General features: G+C 44.3%; 1 protein-coding gene across 1 annotated transcript; it reads right to left on the bottom strand.

Moving 5' to 3' along the window:
• Positions 1-6,305: 6,305 nt before the first annotated feature.
• Positions 6,306-17,155, bottom strand: nyap2b (neuronal tyrosine-phosphorylated phosphoinositide-3-kinase adaptor 2b). Its single transcript, XM_076144772.1, has 6 exons — positions 16,980-17,155; positions 13,423-13,736; positions 9,933-10,988; positions 6,897-8,180; positions 6,681-6,781; positions 6,306-6,575 (listed from the first exon to the last, which is right to left on the bottom strand). The coding sequence occupies exons 1-6, from the start codon at positions 17,153-17,155 to the stop codon at positions 6,306-6,308; spliced, it is 3,201 nt and encodes a 1,066-aa protein (XP_076000887.1).
• Between the last annotated feature and the right edge of the window lie 747 nt (positions 17,156-17,902).

A 17,902-nucleotide genomic window follows, 5' to 3' on the forward strand; every position in this document is an offset into this window, starting at 1 on the left:
TTCTCTTTCTTCCAGCTCCTGATGGAGAACCAGGAGATCCAGGGGACCCAGGTCCCAGAGGAATCTCAGGTCAGCCCGGACAGCCAGGCATTGTTGGGGATCCAGGAAGACAGGGAGCATCAGGTAATGTGGAGTATAGTTCAGACAGACCAGATAACTGAAACCCAGTTGATGAATACTTTCAGACAGACGTCTGCAAGTAAACAGTTTCATGTACCAAGATTTGTTTGTTCTTGCATATGTCTTGGTTTTCACATGATAAGATTAGATACAACTATATTTATCCTGAGGCAAATTGTTGATGAAAATACTATAAGTTTAGCGTATTCATATCTTTAGTGTAAGTATACAAACTAATCTGTATAAGTCAGTTTATTTGTATAGCCCAATATCACATACAATGTCTCAAAGGCTGGGTTGAGCGCCGTTATGTTGGTTCTGTGCAGACCTCCCTGGCCCACGTGGCCAGCTAGGCCTTCCAGGTTTTCCAGGACTTCCAGGGGAATGTGGAAGTCAGGGACCAGAGGGTCCACCTGGCTCCAGTGGACCCCAAGGTATTGACCCGATGTCTAGTAATTCTCCCATCCCTTAACAGGAGGGTACAGTTGGCAGTAGCAGCCTAGCAATACTATTAATTTTGAAGTATTGTTTTACTTGGCCTGAGTGTGTCACAGGTATTTCTTACACAATAACTTAAAACACCTCCAGGGTGAAAATGATAATGAATGCTGCATTTGTGGTTACATATATAATATTTTTAAGTCACCATACTTAAAATTTAAACGTAAAATTAAGGATGATGTGTCGAAGGGAAAACTGCTGCATTGCAAGACACTCATTGAAATCATCTTATTTCTTATCTTATCTTATTTTAGGACTCCTTGGACCACCGGGTCTTGATGGACTGGATGGGCTTAGAGGACCGAAAGGGATGAAGGGAGCAAGTGGTAAGAGAGAAAACACATCTGTTTGTTTATTAACCTAAAGTGTGTCACTTATGCACTCTCATTTATCCCAAGGCATAGATATTCCTGGCCTTCCAGGTCCAGATGGTTATCATGGAGTCAAAGGTCACATGGGCCCCCCAGGACCTCTAGGAGTCATTTATTCTGGTCCCAAAGGCCCCAGGGGCCCACCTGGCTACACAGGTATTATGCCTATGAGCAATGATTCAGTTCATGTGATGTACCAACTGTAAACTATGATGTTGATGGACCATGAACATTGCAATGCAAATGCTCAAAACACCAAATGTTGATTTTAAGCAAGGTATCAATTAAAGGCTGAATACCAGTTTCAAATTACACTTCAGATACAGTTTCATACAAACATGCAATTTACAATTCAACAATTATTTACAGTACAATAGTATTTTGTTGGACTGCATTACACTCATGTGTTTTTATTTCTTTGCTCAGGTTCACCAGGAAAGCCTGGTGAACCTGGTCCTTCTGGAAGAGAATGCTACAAGCCTCAGGAAGGGCCCTATGGAGATGTTGGATATGAAGGGCCTCCAGGACCACCAGGTATGTGTGTATATGTCTGTTTATGTCGATCTGTGTTCCCTTAGCCAATTTTTCCATTTTTGTGATCATGTACTCTCTTTTTAAGGTCCACCCGGGGAACCTGGCTGGCCATGCAGTTCCATTCTCTCCAAGGGAGACCAAGGACCATTTGGCCTCCCTGGCTTACCAGGTCGTAAGGGATTAAAGGGCCTCCCGGGACGCCCTGGGTCTCCAGGCCACCCTTGTCCTAGAGGATCTAAAGGTACATTACAAAGCCACCATCAGTGTCACCCTAAATAAACACTCATATAAAGACATCACTGGTAGAAACCATTCTGCCAAACCAAAGGATGCTACAATGATATGATACTGTCATTCATTGCCTGATTTAGTTGTTTTTTGGATTCTTTTCAACTAAGATGTGCTGCGCTTTGACAGGTGAGAGAGGTCCCATCGGTCTTATGGGTCTTCCAGGATTACAAGGACAACAAGGTGTGCCTGGCCCAAGGGGTTGTAAAGGAGAAGCAGGTTTACCTGGGCATATGGGTGAGTGTATGGCATTGTATCTATCTTGAACAGTCCACAGTCACCGTAGAAACACATATGTATTGTTTTGAATGATGTGATATTTAATTACACAAATTAGGTTGACTCCTGTCAATAGATTAATAAACATGCTTCACATGCTGATTGACACATTTTTGCATTTCTTCAGGTGTCAAGGGTCTCCGTGGTGATTCCATCACAGAAACACCACTGCTGGGACCAATTGGACTCCATGGACCACTTGGTCACCAAGGACATGAAGGCTTCCATGGTGATGTGGGACCTCCTGGGACTCCAGGGTGTAAAGGCAAGAGACACTGACTGTCTCTTTAATTTTCTCATTTAATTTGTTGGGTTCTGTTGGGACTGATTACAGTGTCTAAATAATTATCATAAAATGATATAGTTCCTTCTATACATATACTGTATTAGTTCACATTTTTTATCCTCAGTTGTCCACATGGTTCTATACTGTATTTGTTTGTGTTTATGTTCCAGGAGAGAAGGGTCCTGTGGGGTCTAGCGGAACCCCAGGCTCACCAGGTCCTCCTGGCAGAAATGGTGCTGTCGGGGACCCAGGGGATGTCGGTCAGCGAGGATTTATTGGACCTCAAGGTTAGTCACCGGTGGTAGTCATTTGACCATTTCAAACGTGTTCCGTAGAAGAAACTAGGAACTGGAAGCTTAAACCAAGAGCAGCCGTCATAATGAACAGTCTGTTTGTTTGTCAAAAATGTTAAGCGCTCCAATTAATTACTATCTTTGCATATCTCCTATTCTCTCCTTTCTCTGCCATTCCCTTCATTACTCCACCCATTCAACCTTCAGGTTCGCCAGGTCCACCTGGTGAGGCAGGTGAGCCAGGCTATTTAGGCACACTGAACTCAGGCTTCTTGTTGGTTATCCACAGCCAGTCAGTTCAGGTGCCACAGTGTCCTGGAGGTAGCAGTCTTCTTTGGGTGGGCTACAGTCTAGTCTACCTAGAGGGTCAAGAAAAAGCTCACACACAAGACCTGGGTATGTCTGAATCGCATTAAAAGCACCACAAAGTGAAAATTCTTTGTTTTGACATTAAAAGGTGTACTTCATGAAAACTGTTTGTGTGGCAATAATGTCATATAATCATACCACATAATTATACAAATTTCGTCTTTCGTCTTTCCTCATTTCTCCTTTTCATTCTGTTACTGGTTCTGCTGTTGCCTCCTCTTCAGGTCAAGCTGGCTCCTGCTTGCCTGTATTCTCCACTATGCCTTTCTCCTATTGCAACACGGCTGCCTGCCACTACTCGAGTCGCAATGACAAATCCTACTGGCTCTCTACTACTGCCCCAATACCCATGATGCCCCTCACAGGCCAGGAAATTAAATCCCACATTAGCCGCTGTGTGGTGTGTGAGACAGTTTCCCCTGCAGTGGCTTTTCACAGCCAGGATTACAAAGCTCCCACATGCCCACCTGGCTGGAGAAGCCTCTGGACAGGGTACTCTTTCCTTCTGGTGAGAATGATAACTTGGTAGATAACTGGAATATTGATATGATGTATGTATGTTTTCAATCTAAAATCTGTTGCTTCCGTGTTCTCAGCACACAGGGGCAGGCGATGAGGGCGGTGGCCAGTCTCTGACCTCCTCTGGTAGCTGCCTTCAGAATTTCCGAACTCACCCCTTCATAGAGTGTCAGGGCTCACGTGGTGCCTGTCACTACTTTGCCAACCTCTACAGTTTCTGGTTGACCACTGTGAGCCAAGCAGAACAGTTTGTCACCCCATTGCCTGGAACCATCAAAGCAGCTGATAAGCAGCGACACAAGGCCAGTCAGTGTCACGTCTGCACAAGGGGTCTATAAGGGTCTTTACTGTACTTTTAGATGTACAGTAAGTTGTTACTTTTTTAAAAACCCTTTTCACACTGTTAATGTATAATTCAGAATGTCAGGTGTGCTTTCATTATATTGCGTGACATTTCTATTGCCTTTGCAACATATAGTGTCTCTTTTTATGACCACTTTTATGATGATGCATGACTTTTTTGTTGTTGTTCTGTTTCTTTGCTGTTTGATTTGTTCTGTTTCTACAGTTTGCTGCAGTAACATAGAAATATTTGTATCCTACCTGTGTAAATTTAGCTTGTTTTAATTAATAAATAAAATGAGTCATCAAGTGCAGTACTCATAACTTGCAGCTGAAAATATCTGACGTGCAAAACTCCTAGGGTAGTGGAAAATTAACAACGCAATTTTTCCATAGCAGGTTTATTTATTTATCTCAACAGATCCCAAGTGACAATCAAGAATACAATACTTTTTTCCTCAAGCATGTTTTTTCCTTTTCTTTTTTTAGTACAGAAAACAAGAGAACACTCAAGTGCAATAAGACAGAGGACTCTGACAGTGCGGTGCTCTCTCTACCTTTTCACAGTGCACGTTTATACACACAAAAAAAGATTGTACATCATCATTGTTACATTTCCAACCTCCACCCACCAACAACATGGATTGGGCAGACAAAGTGAATGTCTTAAAACAATCATTTGTAAAGAATCAACTTGCATACAGTGTAGCTTGTCACACACAAACACACACACACAGCTCTCTCCCTCACACACATACACATACAGGCAAAACATAGAATGACCTTTACAGCATGGGTTCTCATCATTAAGGGGCTACTGTAGTTGCACTCTGGGGGCTTTCTCATTTGTCAAACCCATACTCCTATATTTTTTGCAGACGGTGCATTACCTGTACAAAAGAGAACCAATTCATATGCTGTAAGAGGGAGGTTGAGGTAGAGGGAGAGAGCGGGGGGAGAAGGGCATGTATGTACCCAGCATGATTAAATGTGATGGAAAATGATGGGTAGTGCAGTTTTTCTTAATTCTACGAAGCCTCAAAGAATCTTCGGCCTTTGTGCAACCCCTGTGCCTTTGACTGGGTGGAGCTGTTACCATGTTATAGGTCCTTCTATGGATTGATCCCTAAAATGGTTGCCGATCAGCAGTCAATTGGTTTGGGAATATTGTCACAAACAATTTATGACCTATGACTGCAAGTCATACACAGTCAGCCTCCTAAGGCTAAACTCCGCAGCCAAATTAAAACTTACATGACACAGCTTGCTACTCATACATTTAAAAAATATATATAAGCATAATCTTGAAAGTTATTTCTTATAAGCAAGTGCATATGGCTATGATAATCTGCAGAAAAATTAAGAAATATTCTAAAAGCTTAGGCGGTGATTGTTTGGGCTGGTTATTGGCATCAACTATGTACACTGTGCCATGGTGTTTGCAGTGTGCATGGCAAAGTAAGCATGCTGGTATTTGCCAGCTGTTTCCACCAATCTTTTTTCAAAAACCAACTTTCCAAAGTGCAACCACACCTACATCTTGCTTTCATAGGCTTTGGCTGGTTTGGGGAATTATACCGTTTATAATGTTCAAATATATCACCTGTCCAACAAACCCTCATATTGTCTCTTAGAATACAGCACTCATGTTCCCAGTCTTTTCCAACATACTTTCTAACAGGTTTACCTATGAAATGATTCAGCTGTTTGAATCAATGACAGAGCTTCTTGATCTAACATACAAAGTGAAGCGCACACAGTTTCCTGTTTCTGTTCTAGGACTGGCTGTTACACATTCCAGCACATATTTGACTAGGTATGGTAGGCCTTGGAATCTAAAGCATGTTGACACAACTCCTCAATTTACAACAGTACAAATGTAAAGTATACTGTTTATAGACAGAACTGAATAGTCCATTCATTTTAGTGCTTTTGCGCACACAAAAATGTTATGCATAAGAAAATTATGCTACTACAGTACACATGTTAATAGATTATGTTTTCAAATGTAAATTAACAACAAAAAATAACATTAAACAAACATTTGAATCCATCTACATCTACTATACATAATTTAGATGATTTTTAATCCCCATCTGATTTAGAAAATATCTATTCATCAAATATCTACTCTACTAATTATATTACAAGAATCAAGTCACAGGAAATAGAAAAATATCAAATATCACCAGTGATAGTAAGAAAACATGACAACCTGAACAAGCAGAAATATTGCTATGGTAACCACCATTGTCTTTTGACATCAGTGAGATCATCCCCCAGTGCTCTCATTGGCTGTCCTGACCCCTCTGATGTGCAGGGACCAAACAGCTCAACCAAGGGGATCGAGGAAGTGGATAATTAGTATGTAGGTGGCAGGGAGGTGTAAGTGTGTGGTAACTGTCAGATGGCCGTGTCCCAGAATACAGTCTTCTGTGTAGGATACGGGGGAGGACGGATCTTTTTGGCCCCACCGTTTTTCCCCCATCCTGGAAGAACAGATGCGTTTTCTTGCTTGCACTGGTTCCGCCCCTTGTGCCGCTCCTCCTTTCTGTCCAGAGATCTCTGCAGGTGAGGATGTTTTCTGGAGCGGATCTCCGCGCAGAGGGTGCGTTTCCTCTCGATCTGTTCAAGCATGGTGGTGTCTCCACATATCCATGGCATCTGAGGCATCTGAGGGACAGAGCCAACGCATCCAGTGATGTGAATACAGTCTGAACATAGAGGCAGTTGTGCCTTTTGCTTTAAAAACATAAATGAAAACCAAAAACAACATACCTGACTTGGTGTATCTGCTGCTCTCCTTTGTGGTGTGCCCAGTGGAGATTGGTTGGCAGGCATGGTAGGTGAGCGGCCATACTTAGGTGCTGCTTTTAATTCTGCCAAGAAATAAAAAAATCACATATTTGATCAATTGTCATGAGCGTGAATGAATATTATTTATACAGACTGTTGCTCTGTAGCATCATATAACGTGTAACTCCAAGTCCTCACCATTTCCAGTTCCCAGTGTCTTTGGAGGGCTACCAGCAGGTCTCCCATGGTGAGTGGGTGTAGTTGTTGTTGCTGCGCAGCCGTTCCTCTCTTGTGCTTTTGATTGGTCCGTGCCGTAGTTTGCTCTGTCTCTGTTTTCTCTCCTGGGTGTGCCCTCTGATCTGTAGCCTCTTTCTTTGCCATCACACCTGAACTCCGTTGCAGTTGGACTCCTGCAGTTCTTAAGGTTGTAATGATATTGATCTGAGCCATTCATGTTTCTGTCTTTGCTGTCCCGCCTGACTTCGAGGCCGGTCCTGCCCACATCTTTACTTTCTTGCCTGGGTAACGGCGGGGGAGGAAACTCTCCTCCGTTGTGACAGCTCCGATCTCTGCCCTCATGCTTGGTTTCAGAGCTGTAGCCGGCCCTGTCCCTGCTGCTGACGCCTCTGGGTATTTCTTGTCTGGGTAGGATGTCAGGCGGTTGGTCTATTCTGATTTCATGTCTATGTTCAATGTCATTCCATGCTTTCTCTTTGCTATCCAGTCTTAGTATTAATTCTGGACGATGATCTTTGTTATCATGCCTGTTATCTGTGTGAGTTCTTGCTTTGTCCTTGTCTTTGCATTCTACTCGTGGTAGAAGCTCGGGTCTGTCTCTGCTCTCATGTTTTGAGTCCAAACCATTCCTGGATCTTTCTTTGCTGTCCTGCTTAGGTAAGAGTTCGGGTGGCTGATCCAGCAGTTTCTCTCTGCTTTCATGTCTACTGTCCACACCATTTCTGGCTCTTTCCTTACTATCTTGCCGAGGTAAGAGCTCAGGTGGCTGATCTAATAGTCTCTCACTGTCTTTACTGTCCTGCCTCAGTAAAGACTCAACTCCATGACCCACGCTCCTGTCTTTGCTGTCTCTCCTTGGCATCAGGTCACTGTTAATCCCTCTGTCTTTGGAGTCTCTTCTGATCATTGGAATGTGTTCTAAGGAATTGTAGCCCTTGTCTTTTGAGTCCCGTCTCCCAGAGATAGGCTCCACACTGCTGCATCCCTGGTCTCTACTGTCTCTACTGTCCCTACTGTTCCTGCGAACTGGTGGTGGGTCTATGCCATTACAACCACGGTCTTTACTGTTGCGTCTGTGGGACAGTGGCTCTACAATGCTGCACCCTCTGTCCTTTTCCCGGTCTCTCCGGTGAGAAGACTCTTTGCTGTGGCGTTCCTTGGACTCTCGCTTGGACTCCTTACTGTGACTGTGGCGTTCCTTGCCTTCACGTTTGGATTCACTTTGAGACTTGCTTTTGGACTCACCTGTAAAAGAACAGAACAAAGATGGATTCAGATAGACAGACATTAAGAGAAGTGTAGATGAGTGTTCTTCTTAATTATCTGATGTCACTGAATGTGGTGTAAAACATATACATTGAGTATTTGGCACTAGTGTGCTGTTAAGATGACTTAAGTCGCTAACACCAGAGAAGCAATCTGGGAGAAACAAGGCAGGCTGTATCCTTATGTGCTGCACTACTACCAAAAAAACACTAGATGGCACCCACTACGCACTTAAAAGGTTTTTCACCTCAAAAAATTCTGACATCTGACACAATTGACAGCGACAAATTTGGTCTCTGTTCCTAATGTCTTTATGAGCACTGCAGATTTTCTTTCTCTGAATAAATAGATTTTGCACTTAACTAATGCACACAGTGCCAGCAGTAAATCCTGATGGGTAAAGAATCGGGGTTTGTTCAAGAATATTCCATGCAATGTCTGCACAAATGAGAAATTAATGTGCATGATTGATTCCCACACAGCCTATTGCTTGTATAATGGACTTTAAAGCACCATTCATGGAGATACCACATCATTGTGTTATACGTGCTATTTTTGTTGGCATGCGTTTGTGTATGTGTAAGTGAGTGAATGTGGTGATTAACTGGTAAGTGGGTCATCAACAGGAGAGAGGGAGAACGAGAGGGGGGGGGGGGGGGGGGGGGGGGAGAGAGAGAGAGAGAGAGAGTCACAGCACTAAGTAAATTTATTACCCTTTATCATCCACTGATTAGATACAGTCAGTGTGTCGCACAAATACTGTACACACCAGAGAGAAAATGCAGATTGTCTCAGTTTCCAGTCATTCATCTTGTCCGTGAATATCAACGTCATATCAGCTACATATGTGATTACACATGTATATGCTGAAGAGAAAGGATTGGTGTATAGTTTTGAGTTAAGAGCCAATGATGTCATACCAGAAGCTTGCTTGTTAGTTCAGTTGTTCTAATTGACTGCGTTACCCACAGAGAGGGAGTTTGCATGTAAGAAAGGGGAATTTTTCCTGCTTCCAATGTTTCTATGCTGTGGTTGCTGAGACCTTTTAGTATGCATGGACGTGGAGACTTTTATTAGTTTGAGCCATGTCAAGATTATATACCCACTATGTGAGTCAATTTTGATTATACACCTCAGTTTTGAAGGTGGTAACAGCACCTCTGCATGTTGTGTCTCATGTTTGGTTCTCAGTCTATATGCAAAGTTTTCATCTTGTCTATGTCGTAGCTATCTGTGTTTAAGCATGATGTTTACATATTTAAAAGCAATGCTGCCTGGTGGCATAATGCCATGAGTATGTATGCATGTATGAGTCCTGCTGCTGCTTTGGTCCCTAATCCCCTCAGATTAAATCATATGATCTGTTCCAGACATAACTCACAGGGCCTGTATTAAACAATATGAAGTTGCAGAGACACAAACACTCTGCATGCTATTCACAGACTCCTAATTTAAACTATAACGATGACCACATGGATACTTTATCAGGCTGTGTATTTGCTCCAATATCTGCCAGTGCTGCAAAATGCTGACACCCATGCACACTGAAGCCTGCTCTTCTGCATCTCTTTAAAACTACTAAGACTTTGCAGCTCCTCTCTGGTGTACAGAAATGAAGAAGTGATGCAATGATAAACTGGGTAGTCCAGCAATCGCAGAGCAATGAATACATTCATGTGTCTTTTGCTTCACTACATTCAAAAGAGAAAAAACAAGTAGACTTACTCTCACCAGGCTCCTTAGATTTCCTGCCACTGGTGTTTTTCTTCAGCATATTCCTGCCTGTGGTGAACAGGTTGGTTAGTTCATCCAGTGGGCTGGTGGGTGTCCGTGAACGCCCGGTAGACACATTCTGCATAGAACCGTGGAGTCGTACCACACAGTCTTGAGGTGGCGAGCCTTTGCCGTGAGGAGTGGCTGAGGCACTCCTAGGCAGACCCCCAGGGAATGGCATAGGGGCGTCAAAGGGAGGTGTACGCATAAGGCTCAGTGGGGTGAGACAGCGACCCATGCTGACCGGTGAGGGGCAAGCAGAGTGACTCCGCTGATAGGAGGATGAGGAGGAGGATTTGTAGAGGGTGCAGGGTAGAGGAGGTGCAGAAGAACGGCCGGATACAGTGAGGGTCGGGGTGGCAGTGAGCTCCCTGCGGATGTGAGCCGAGGAGGGCGGCTCGGTGGAGGAGGTTGGGGATTTGCTGTAGGGTTGGTTCTCTAGCATGGGTAATTTGGTTACATCAAGAGGGGTGAGGGGAGACTCGTCTGAGTTGGGTGAGCACTGGGCGGGTGCTGGTGGGAATACCAGCAGAGGAGGCCGGTGGGTGAGCAAATTGGGAAATGGTGCAGGAATGTCACACAGGGGAATGTTACGAGGCGTGGAGCAGCGGCTGAGAGATTCAGGTTCATAGGGTGCTGGGGTGGGGCACGCAGAGCGACACCCCACCGGGTCAGTACGGTACTCCATATCATCCAGAGCCGGGTACTTCATCTCCTCATACACAGATTCTCCCGGTTCCTCGTCCTCGCTCCTCAAGGGTTCCCGCGTTCCCACGTCAACCCCACCCATCTCTATGTAGACGGGTTCATCTTCGCAGTCATCTGTAGGGCTGTCGTCGCTCTGCGGGGGCGAGCGATCCCAAGGGCAGGTGACGTGATGGAGGAGTTTGGAGGTGCAACCAACCGCGTGGCTCTTAATGTAGGACTCGTCAAAGGAAACGCTGAGCTGGGTGTTGGGGTTCCTCTTCGGTTTGGGTGGTGGCACCCTCTTACAGTCCTCACTGCATCCATGAGCTGCTCAAAAACACGAGAGAAGAGAAACATATATGGGATTTATGAATCGTTTTTGTCCTGTTGACTACTTTTCCATATATAAACAAACCAGATATCAGATCTACGGCAATTCTGCTCATCTGTGGGTCAGATGTAGGTCATTGTGTATTGCTGAGAGCTATATCTTGAGTCAGATATGTGGGAATAGTTGAGGCATATGCATGTTTCTAGGTCACGTATACAGCAGTATGTGAGTATAGTATCTGGGTCACACAGTGAGGAGGTTTTTTTATAATAGTGGTGACGTAGCATCGCAGCGTGAATCTCTTTAGATGTGGTGACGTGAATCTATAGTACAGTGCGAGTACAGTATATACAACTCTCACTGTAGGGTGCTTATAGTCGACGGTCCTCTATAGTACAGAGTTGAATATTTTTAGGACAGTGACGAGAAGAGTGTTCCTTTCTCTGATAATAAGCCTGGGATATGTAAGTGAAGTGGAGAGCTGGACCATGGCTGAAATCTTCAAACTGCAGATTTTGCACCTTTAATAATTCAGATAGCAGATGGCTCAGACACATGCATAGTAGTTCCTGTTACTGTATGACTCACCACCATCCCTACATGCATGCACATCTACACACGCCCCATGCACTGGCAGAAGGAAATGAAGACGGATGAGCACGTATGTACACAATTTCCACCACACATGTTCACAACCTGCGAAGCTGGAAATTTCAATAATATCAATTATTGATAATTACTGCTGTTATCATCTACAGCCATTAAACAGATAGATCACAGCCACTCACACATACACATCTACAGTATGGCAGGAGGTGTTTGAGAATCAAAATTAAATTTTATTGGCTGTTCAACTGTTTTTTTTTTACTTATCGCTCCTAATCAAAGTGTTGATAGAATATGTGGTGCAACCCAGATGTGTTCCTGGCATGGGTTTAATTGGGTTGATCGCACATCACATTTCTCCCTTTATGTGTACATGTATGTGTGTGTTTTATACTAACAGGCTTGATTGGTTGAACTTGCGGTCTCGTAGCGCTGATGCTGAATCCATCCCTCCAACCATCACTCCCTGTCTTTCCTCTTCTCATCCCTCTATTCCTCCCTCATCTCCCCCTCCCCCCCTACAGCGAATGCGTTTACCGCTCAAACCCCCCCACCCCACCCCACCCCTCACCCCTCACCTCCTGGGGAAAACAGAATCTAGGTCAATAGCTCCTCCTGAATGAATTCTACTCTGACAAGCTCCGCCTCTTCCCGCTACAGCGCCAGCTACAGAGCGCTCGGCCCTCCCCTCAGCCAGGGACACCCCCACACTCTCACTCTCATTGGCTCAGGCGCCTGAGACTTCAGCATCTCTGGAGCGTCATTGGCCAGAGCTGCTTTGTGATGTTGTGATTGGCTGGGCTGTAGGGGGTCTTGTTTCTGTGGGATGGTTGCCGTGGTGCCCAGGAAGATCTGTGTGCACACAGAGAGATCCCCACCAATCTGAGCCCGGCTGGGCGACACCCTAAACATCACATCAAGTGAAATGGAGTCGAACGTTTCTGCAGCCTCTAAATCTTTTTCCTCCTCCAGCCTCTCGTCTTTATGTCTAATATGCTGTAGAAATCTTTTCCGTTTTGCAGTCCTCTTTATTTCTTTTTATTCGGAGCTGTTCAGCGTCTGCATTGTGCATTTGTAAAATCAAAATCATGTAGTTTGTTGCGGCAAACATTCTCCGTTAAGTCCAGTCCTCTTCTTTGAGGCTTTACTGGGCACTTTCCTCGTAATCTCCATGGCCACATCCACATACTGTGTTTGTTTATGTTGCATCAGAAAACACACTGAACATTGCTTTAGGCTACCCCTACTGGATCTGGATCAAAAGACATCTTTTACTTTAAGTCTTGCCAATTCTAAACTAGGAGACAAATTGCTTGGCCTATATTGCTGATTTGCTTTGTTGTAACAGTAAATTGTAAGACACTAATGAGGCCTTCTTTATCTCCTCTGCTAAGTGTCTGTGTAGCTCTCACCTCCAAACAAACACACAGAGCACGTTCCCATATAAATTATAGTGGGACATTCAGTAGTGGAATCTGGGACAGTAGCATTCAGAGCTGGGAAACCTCCTCCAGCAAGAAGTAGAGCAAACATTCAGCAACATCTGATGATCTCGTTTAGAGGTCTGTAGCAGGCAGGATAACCTAGAATTTGTTTTTTTGGGGCGTTTCTGCCACATCTTGATGGAACATCTTCATGTTTTGCTGCACAAGCCATGTTGGACTCGTCACAGCATCCTTTCAAATGCATTCCCTTGTTTTTCTAATGCACTTATTGCAAAAGATGTAATGTCATGTACAATGTGGAGGAAATGGTGATGAAGGCACTGCAGAGAGCATCTATATATAGAGCAGCAGTTTGGTGTGACGTGCCATGACCACTCACCGTCACATCTGTCTCCACGGCAGGTGGACGTGGGACTCTGGTCCACCGCCTCAGACGACATGCTCAGCTTGGTGGCAGGGTCCCTCCTCGGCTTGGGTGGGGGCTGCTTCCTGGAGGTGGGGCTCCCGACCTCCTCCTCTCCTCCGCCGCCGCTCCCTCCACCGACAGAGTGGAGGGACTGAGAGCGCACAGAGAAGCCCGGTCCACAGGCGAGGCTCTGCGGGAGGGGCATGGCCATGCGTTCCTGGGGGTCCGGCATGGTAATGGAGCCCATACGTAAATGCTTCCCTTCTGTTGCTATGTCCTCGCCTGCCCTACAACAGAAAGGGAGGGAGAGAGGAAATACAAAATAACATATTGATATGAACGCTAAACGGGATGTGCAATACATTAAGACATTTACATTCTGAAATATAAAGCAAAGTTCATTAGCGAAATATACAGTATAACAACTTTGTCCAACTTTGAGTGTTGGCATGGAAGAAGGGAAGGCTATGTGTGTGTGTGTGTGTGTGTGTGTGTGTGTGTGTGTGTGTGTGTGTGTGTGTGTGTGTATGTGTGTGTGTGTGTGTATGTGTGCGTGTGTGTGTGTGTGTGTGTGTGTGTGTGTGTGTGTGTGTGTGTGTGTGGGGGGGGGGGGGGGGAGTGTCGCCGAGTTCAAGATGATAAATGTACAGCAAGGTTGTAATGCGTGCTTGATAGCTGTAGAAATGTTGACATATTGAGGATTTGTGTGTGTTTAAGTCTTCAAACATGTCAAACAGCTTCTATTTGCGTGTGTGGCTGGATGAGTCTTATGTGTGATTATGCGTGTGTGTGTGTCAGTGTGTGACTTTGCTGACTCTGACTCCCTCCCAACCAGCTGCTGAGCAGAAGGTGCTTGGCGGGGTGGGTTCATTGGTCAGGGGCTTAAGCTTGCCTAGCAACAGGGTACCCATAGAAACCAGACACAAAACTAGCTGCCGCGACACAACAATAATAAAGTGCACATGCACATGGTAGCACTTTAGCATGTGTACGCTCTGACATCAAAACATGATCGTGAATTTGATTTAAAAGATTTGAAAGTGAGTCTACCTGCAGCCATATTGCCAAAGTTATTCATGAATGGAAAAGAATATAAAGTTCATTATTTGAAAAATGTCTTAATAGAATTAGTAAATGTAACCCATCTATTGTATTCAGCATGGCAGTCTCTCTCTCTCTCTCTCTCTCTCTCTATCTATCTATCGCTCTCTATCTATCACTCTCTATCTCTCTCGCTCTCTCTCCCTCTCTCTCCCTCTCTCAGTCTCTCTCTCTCTCTCTCTATGTAGTACTCGTATGTTTTGTGTGTGCATGTGGGTTCGTCTGTGACTGCATGGAGAGTGTTTGTGTGGGTGTGACTAGAGGAGCAGTGACTGGGTTATTTATAGGATATTTGCCCAGTGATTGGCTAGAGGACAGACCACAGGTGCACTTGGACCAGTTGGAGTGACTTGTCGCCGGGCAGCTCTCTCACTTCTCCTGCAGTGACGCCGTGCCACAGGAAAGGAGACGTCACGCAAAACAACCTAACAACACGCTGTAGGAGACGCAGAGAGGAAAAATGTTTGCATAGAAGAGAGGAAGTGTGTCTGTGTGTTTGTGTCTTTATTTCTATGCGTAAAGGACTGAGCCAGAGAAGAAAATAGTGAGATGAAATGTGATGTGATGTGATGTGTGTGTGTGTGTGTGTAGCATTTCTCCCTCTGATGAAATACAATAAAAGAACACCCAAGTGAGACGGCAGCAGGCAGGAAGACCCGCCTCACTCAAACCTAACGCACTGATCTGATTGGCCGGTGGCTGTTCCAGCTGTCACCAGGCAGAACACATCTCCTGCATCTCACTTCACACTTAATCTCTCTAACAGGTCCCCCCCCCCCTCAAACACACACACTTAAACACATCTGCACTAACAAGCTCTTTCTCCATCATACATTCATACAGCACCGTTGTTATTCTTTTAAATCCTGTTTCAATATGATTCTAATTCCTCACCCCTGGCACACACACAAGCACATGCAAATTCTCCTCTGCAATTACACACACACACACACACACATGAATCTTCACACTAACTCTTACTCTCTCTCTTTCTCGGTTGTGGCAAAAAAGGGTCTTTTTGTCGACCTACATATACGGCCTCATGAAAAATCCAGTTATTCTTTAGACTCTCCCTCCAGTGACTTAGAATTAATATTTTAGCTTTTAGCAACAGCTGAGCGACACCGCAAGGATATCTGCTCCCCTCAGGCACCGCTCAGTCCTGGGACACGCTACTATAAAAGATGGACGCAGGGAGTTGCGATTCTTGCATGTAGCCACCTTAAGTCAGTTTTTATACTAGAAATAGCGTTGTGCAACGTATATCAGTTAAAATCATTCAATTCCTCAGAACGACAACACAACATCTCTGCTGTAAATCTGATGCACAACTACAACCCAACAGCTGCCTCATTACTTTCTACCGTATCAGACAACCTGGCAGAACACCACTGCTGCCTACATGCTTCTTGGATACCCTGATGGCGTTGGACACCATTTCCCATAAAGCCAAGCTGTTCTTTGCTTAGTTAGATCCTTCATTGGATCAATTGTTTGTCCATTAGGGTAAAATCAGTGTTTTGCTAAGAAGTGAGTTTTAATTAGTAATTAGTTGTAGCGCTCATGAGTAATGTAAGCCTTCATTATGGAAATTGTGTTAATATCTTAAAATGAGCTTGAAATCAACAACCCTTCACCCATTTGATGACTATTAACAATCAATCACAAATCGTACAATCTGTTCTGTTAGACATTATACTGACAGTTTATCACCACATCAGAACACCCTCCGCCTGTCTTTCTGCAGTGAGCCATAGTCATCCTCACTAAATGCAGCTTGACTTGATTTTTTTCTAATCTACTCCACAGCTGTAACAGTGTAACCACGTCTGCGCTCCAGTGGTGTCGTGGCTGCATCCGCTCTTGTAAACGCTCCACGTTCGGGTGGACGTGTTGATCTCTGAAGTCTTTCTTAACATCAAACTTCCTCAAGCGGTAAGAAATGAAGAATGAATTACAACTTTAATTGGAACTTCTGCACATATTTACATCCTCCACAAATCAGCATGAGTGGGTTGATGTAAATCAGAGCAGCATGAAAAACACGTCTAAACTCATTCACCTCTCTCATCACAGCACAGCCCACCCCCCTCGCTTCCTAAATCTAAAAGCTTCCCATCTCAGAAATGGAGCAGTGATGAACTCTACTCAAGGGCAAGTTCCAAATAAGTCTAAATGTGAATTTAATTATCCTCTATGGATCATTGTACGCACCATTCCACACTAGCAAAGCCAAAAAAATGGCAACCTGCCATTGCCACAGGGACCCTCTGGCCACTTGTCCCAGTTCCTAAAACCTCCTCCTCACGTAAACCCATTCTCTCTCATCTTTACAGGAGAGAATCCAACCTACTGTAGTAGTGTAGTAACATACTAGTGTAGTAGTGTAGTAGTGTGTAGTGTGTTGTGTCTGTAAATCCCCCTCTTACCTCCTTATGGCTTCCTCCTGTTTTCGCTTCTTGTCATTTTTCTCTTGCAGGGATGTCCTATTCCTCTCGTTCCTGGCATGGTCCAAGTTCTGCACTACTAGCCCGTTGTAGACACTCAGCCCGTTCTCCTCAACATACTGGAAAAAACGTAATGTTTCCTCCTCTTTGGAGCTCATCATTCTTCAAGTATATCCACAGCATTCTGAGGTGGAAACATAGCACAATTTTTTTAAATTGTAAATAATTATTAACTTCAAAGACTGACACAGAACAATCACAAGAGTAATACATGGAGTGGTGTCAGTGATTCAACTCATTCAACCTTCGTTTTTTCCAAGGTCAAATGATGAGATGAAAGCTGATGGTGCAAGATTGCATCAGCACTGTGAGCTGTTTTTTGTTGAGCGTGCGGCCTGTGGAGTGTTACATTGGTGCAAGCCAGTAACCACAACGGTAATTATTCACCCTGGGAGCATCTTATACACACACTTACAGATACACACACTATACACTCATGTACACACAAAAGCTCACATAATATGTCAATAGTCAATAGTCAAGAGACTCAACATCGAGCTGTGATTACTCATAAATCCATCAATCAAACGAGAGCTCTGGGGATAGAGAGGATTATTCGGTACTGATTCATGATCGATCGAGAGGACATGAACACACTGATAGCTTGTACATAATTTTGTGAATAAAGGTATAATGGATTAGAGCACTGATCATGATAGACGTCTTTAAATAAGGTCATGGCTATTTTTGGACACTCGCTTGGGGCTTGGAGTTTAATAGAGAGTTTATTCATTTTGTGTTTTGAACGTTCGCCGGCTGTAATTTTTGGCTTGAGTGTTTCTGATGAAATTATAAACAGGCTTTAATATTCAGATGTTGTTGTTGAGTCATCCCTGATACTGTAA

This window comes from Genypterus blacodes, unplaced genomic scaffold, assembly GCF_046128005.1.
Source record: "Genypterus blacodes isolate CSIRO-AG114 ecotype Tasmania unplaced genomic scaffold, CSIRO-AGI_Gbla_v1 ptg000029l_1, whole genome shotgun sequence".
In the NCBI taxonomy this organism is placed as follows: domain Eukaryota; kingdom Metazoa; phylum Chordata; class Actinopteri; order Ophidiiformes; family Ophidiidae; genus Genypterus; species Genypterus blacodes.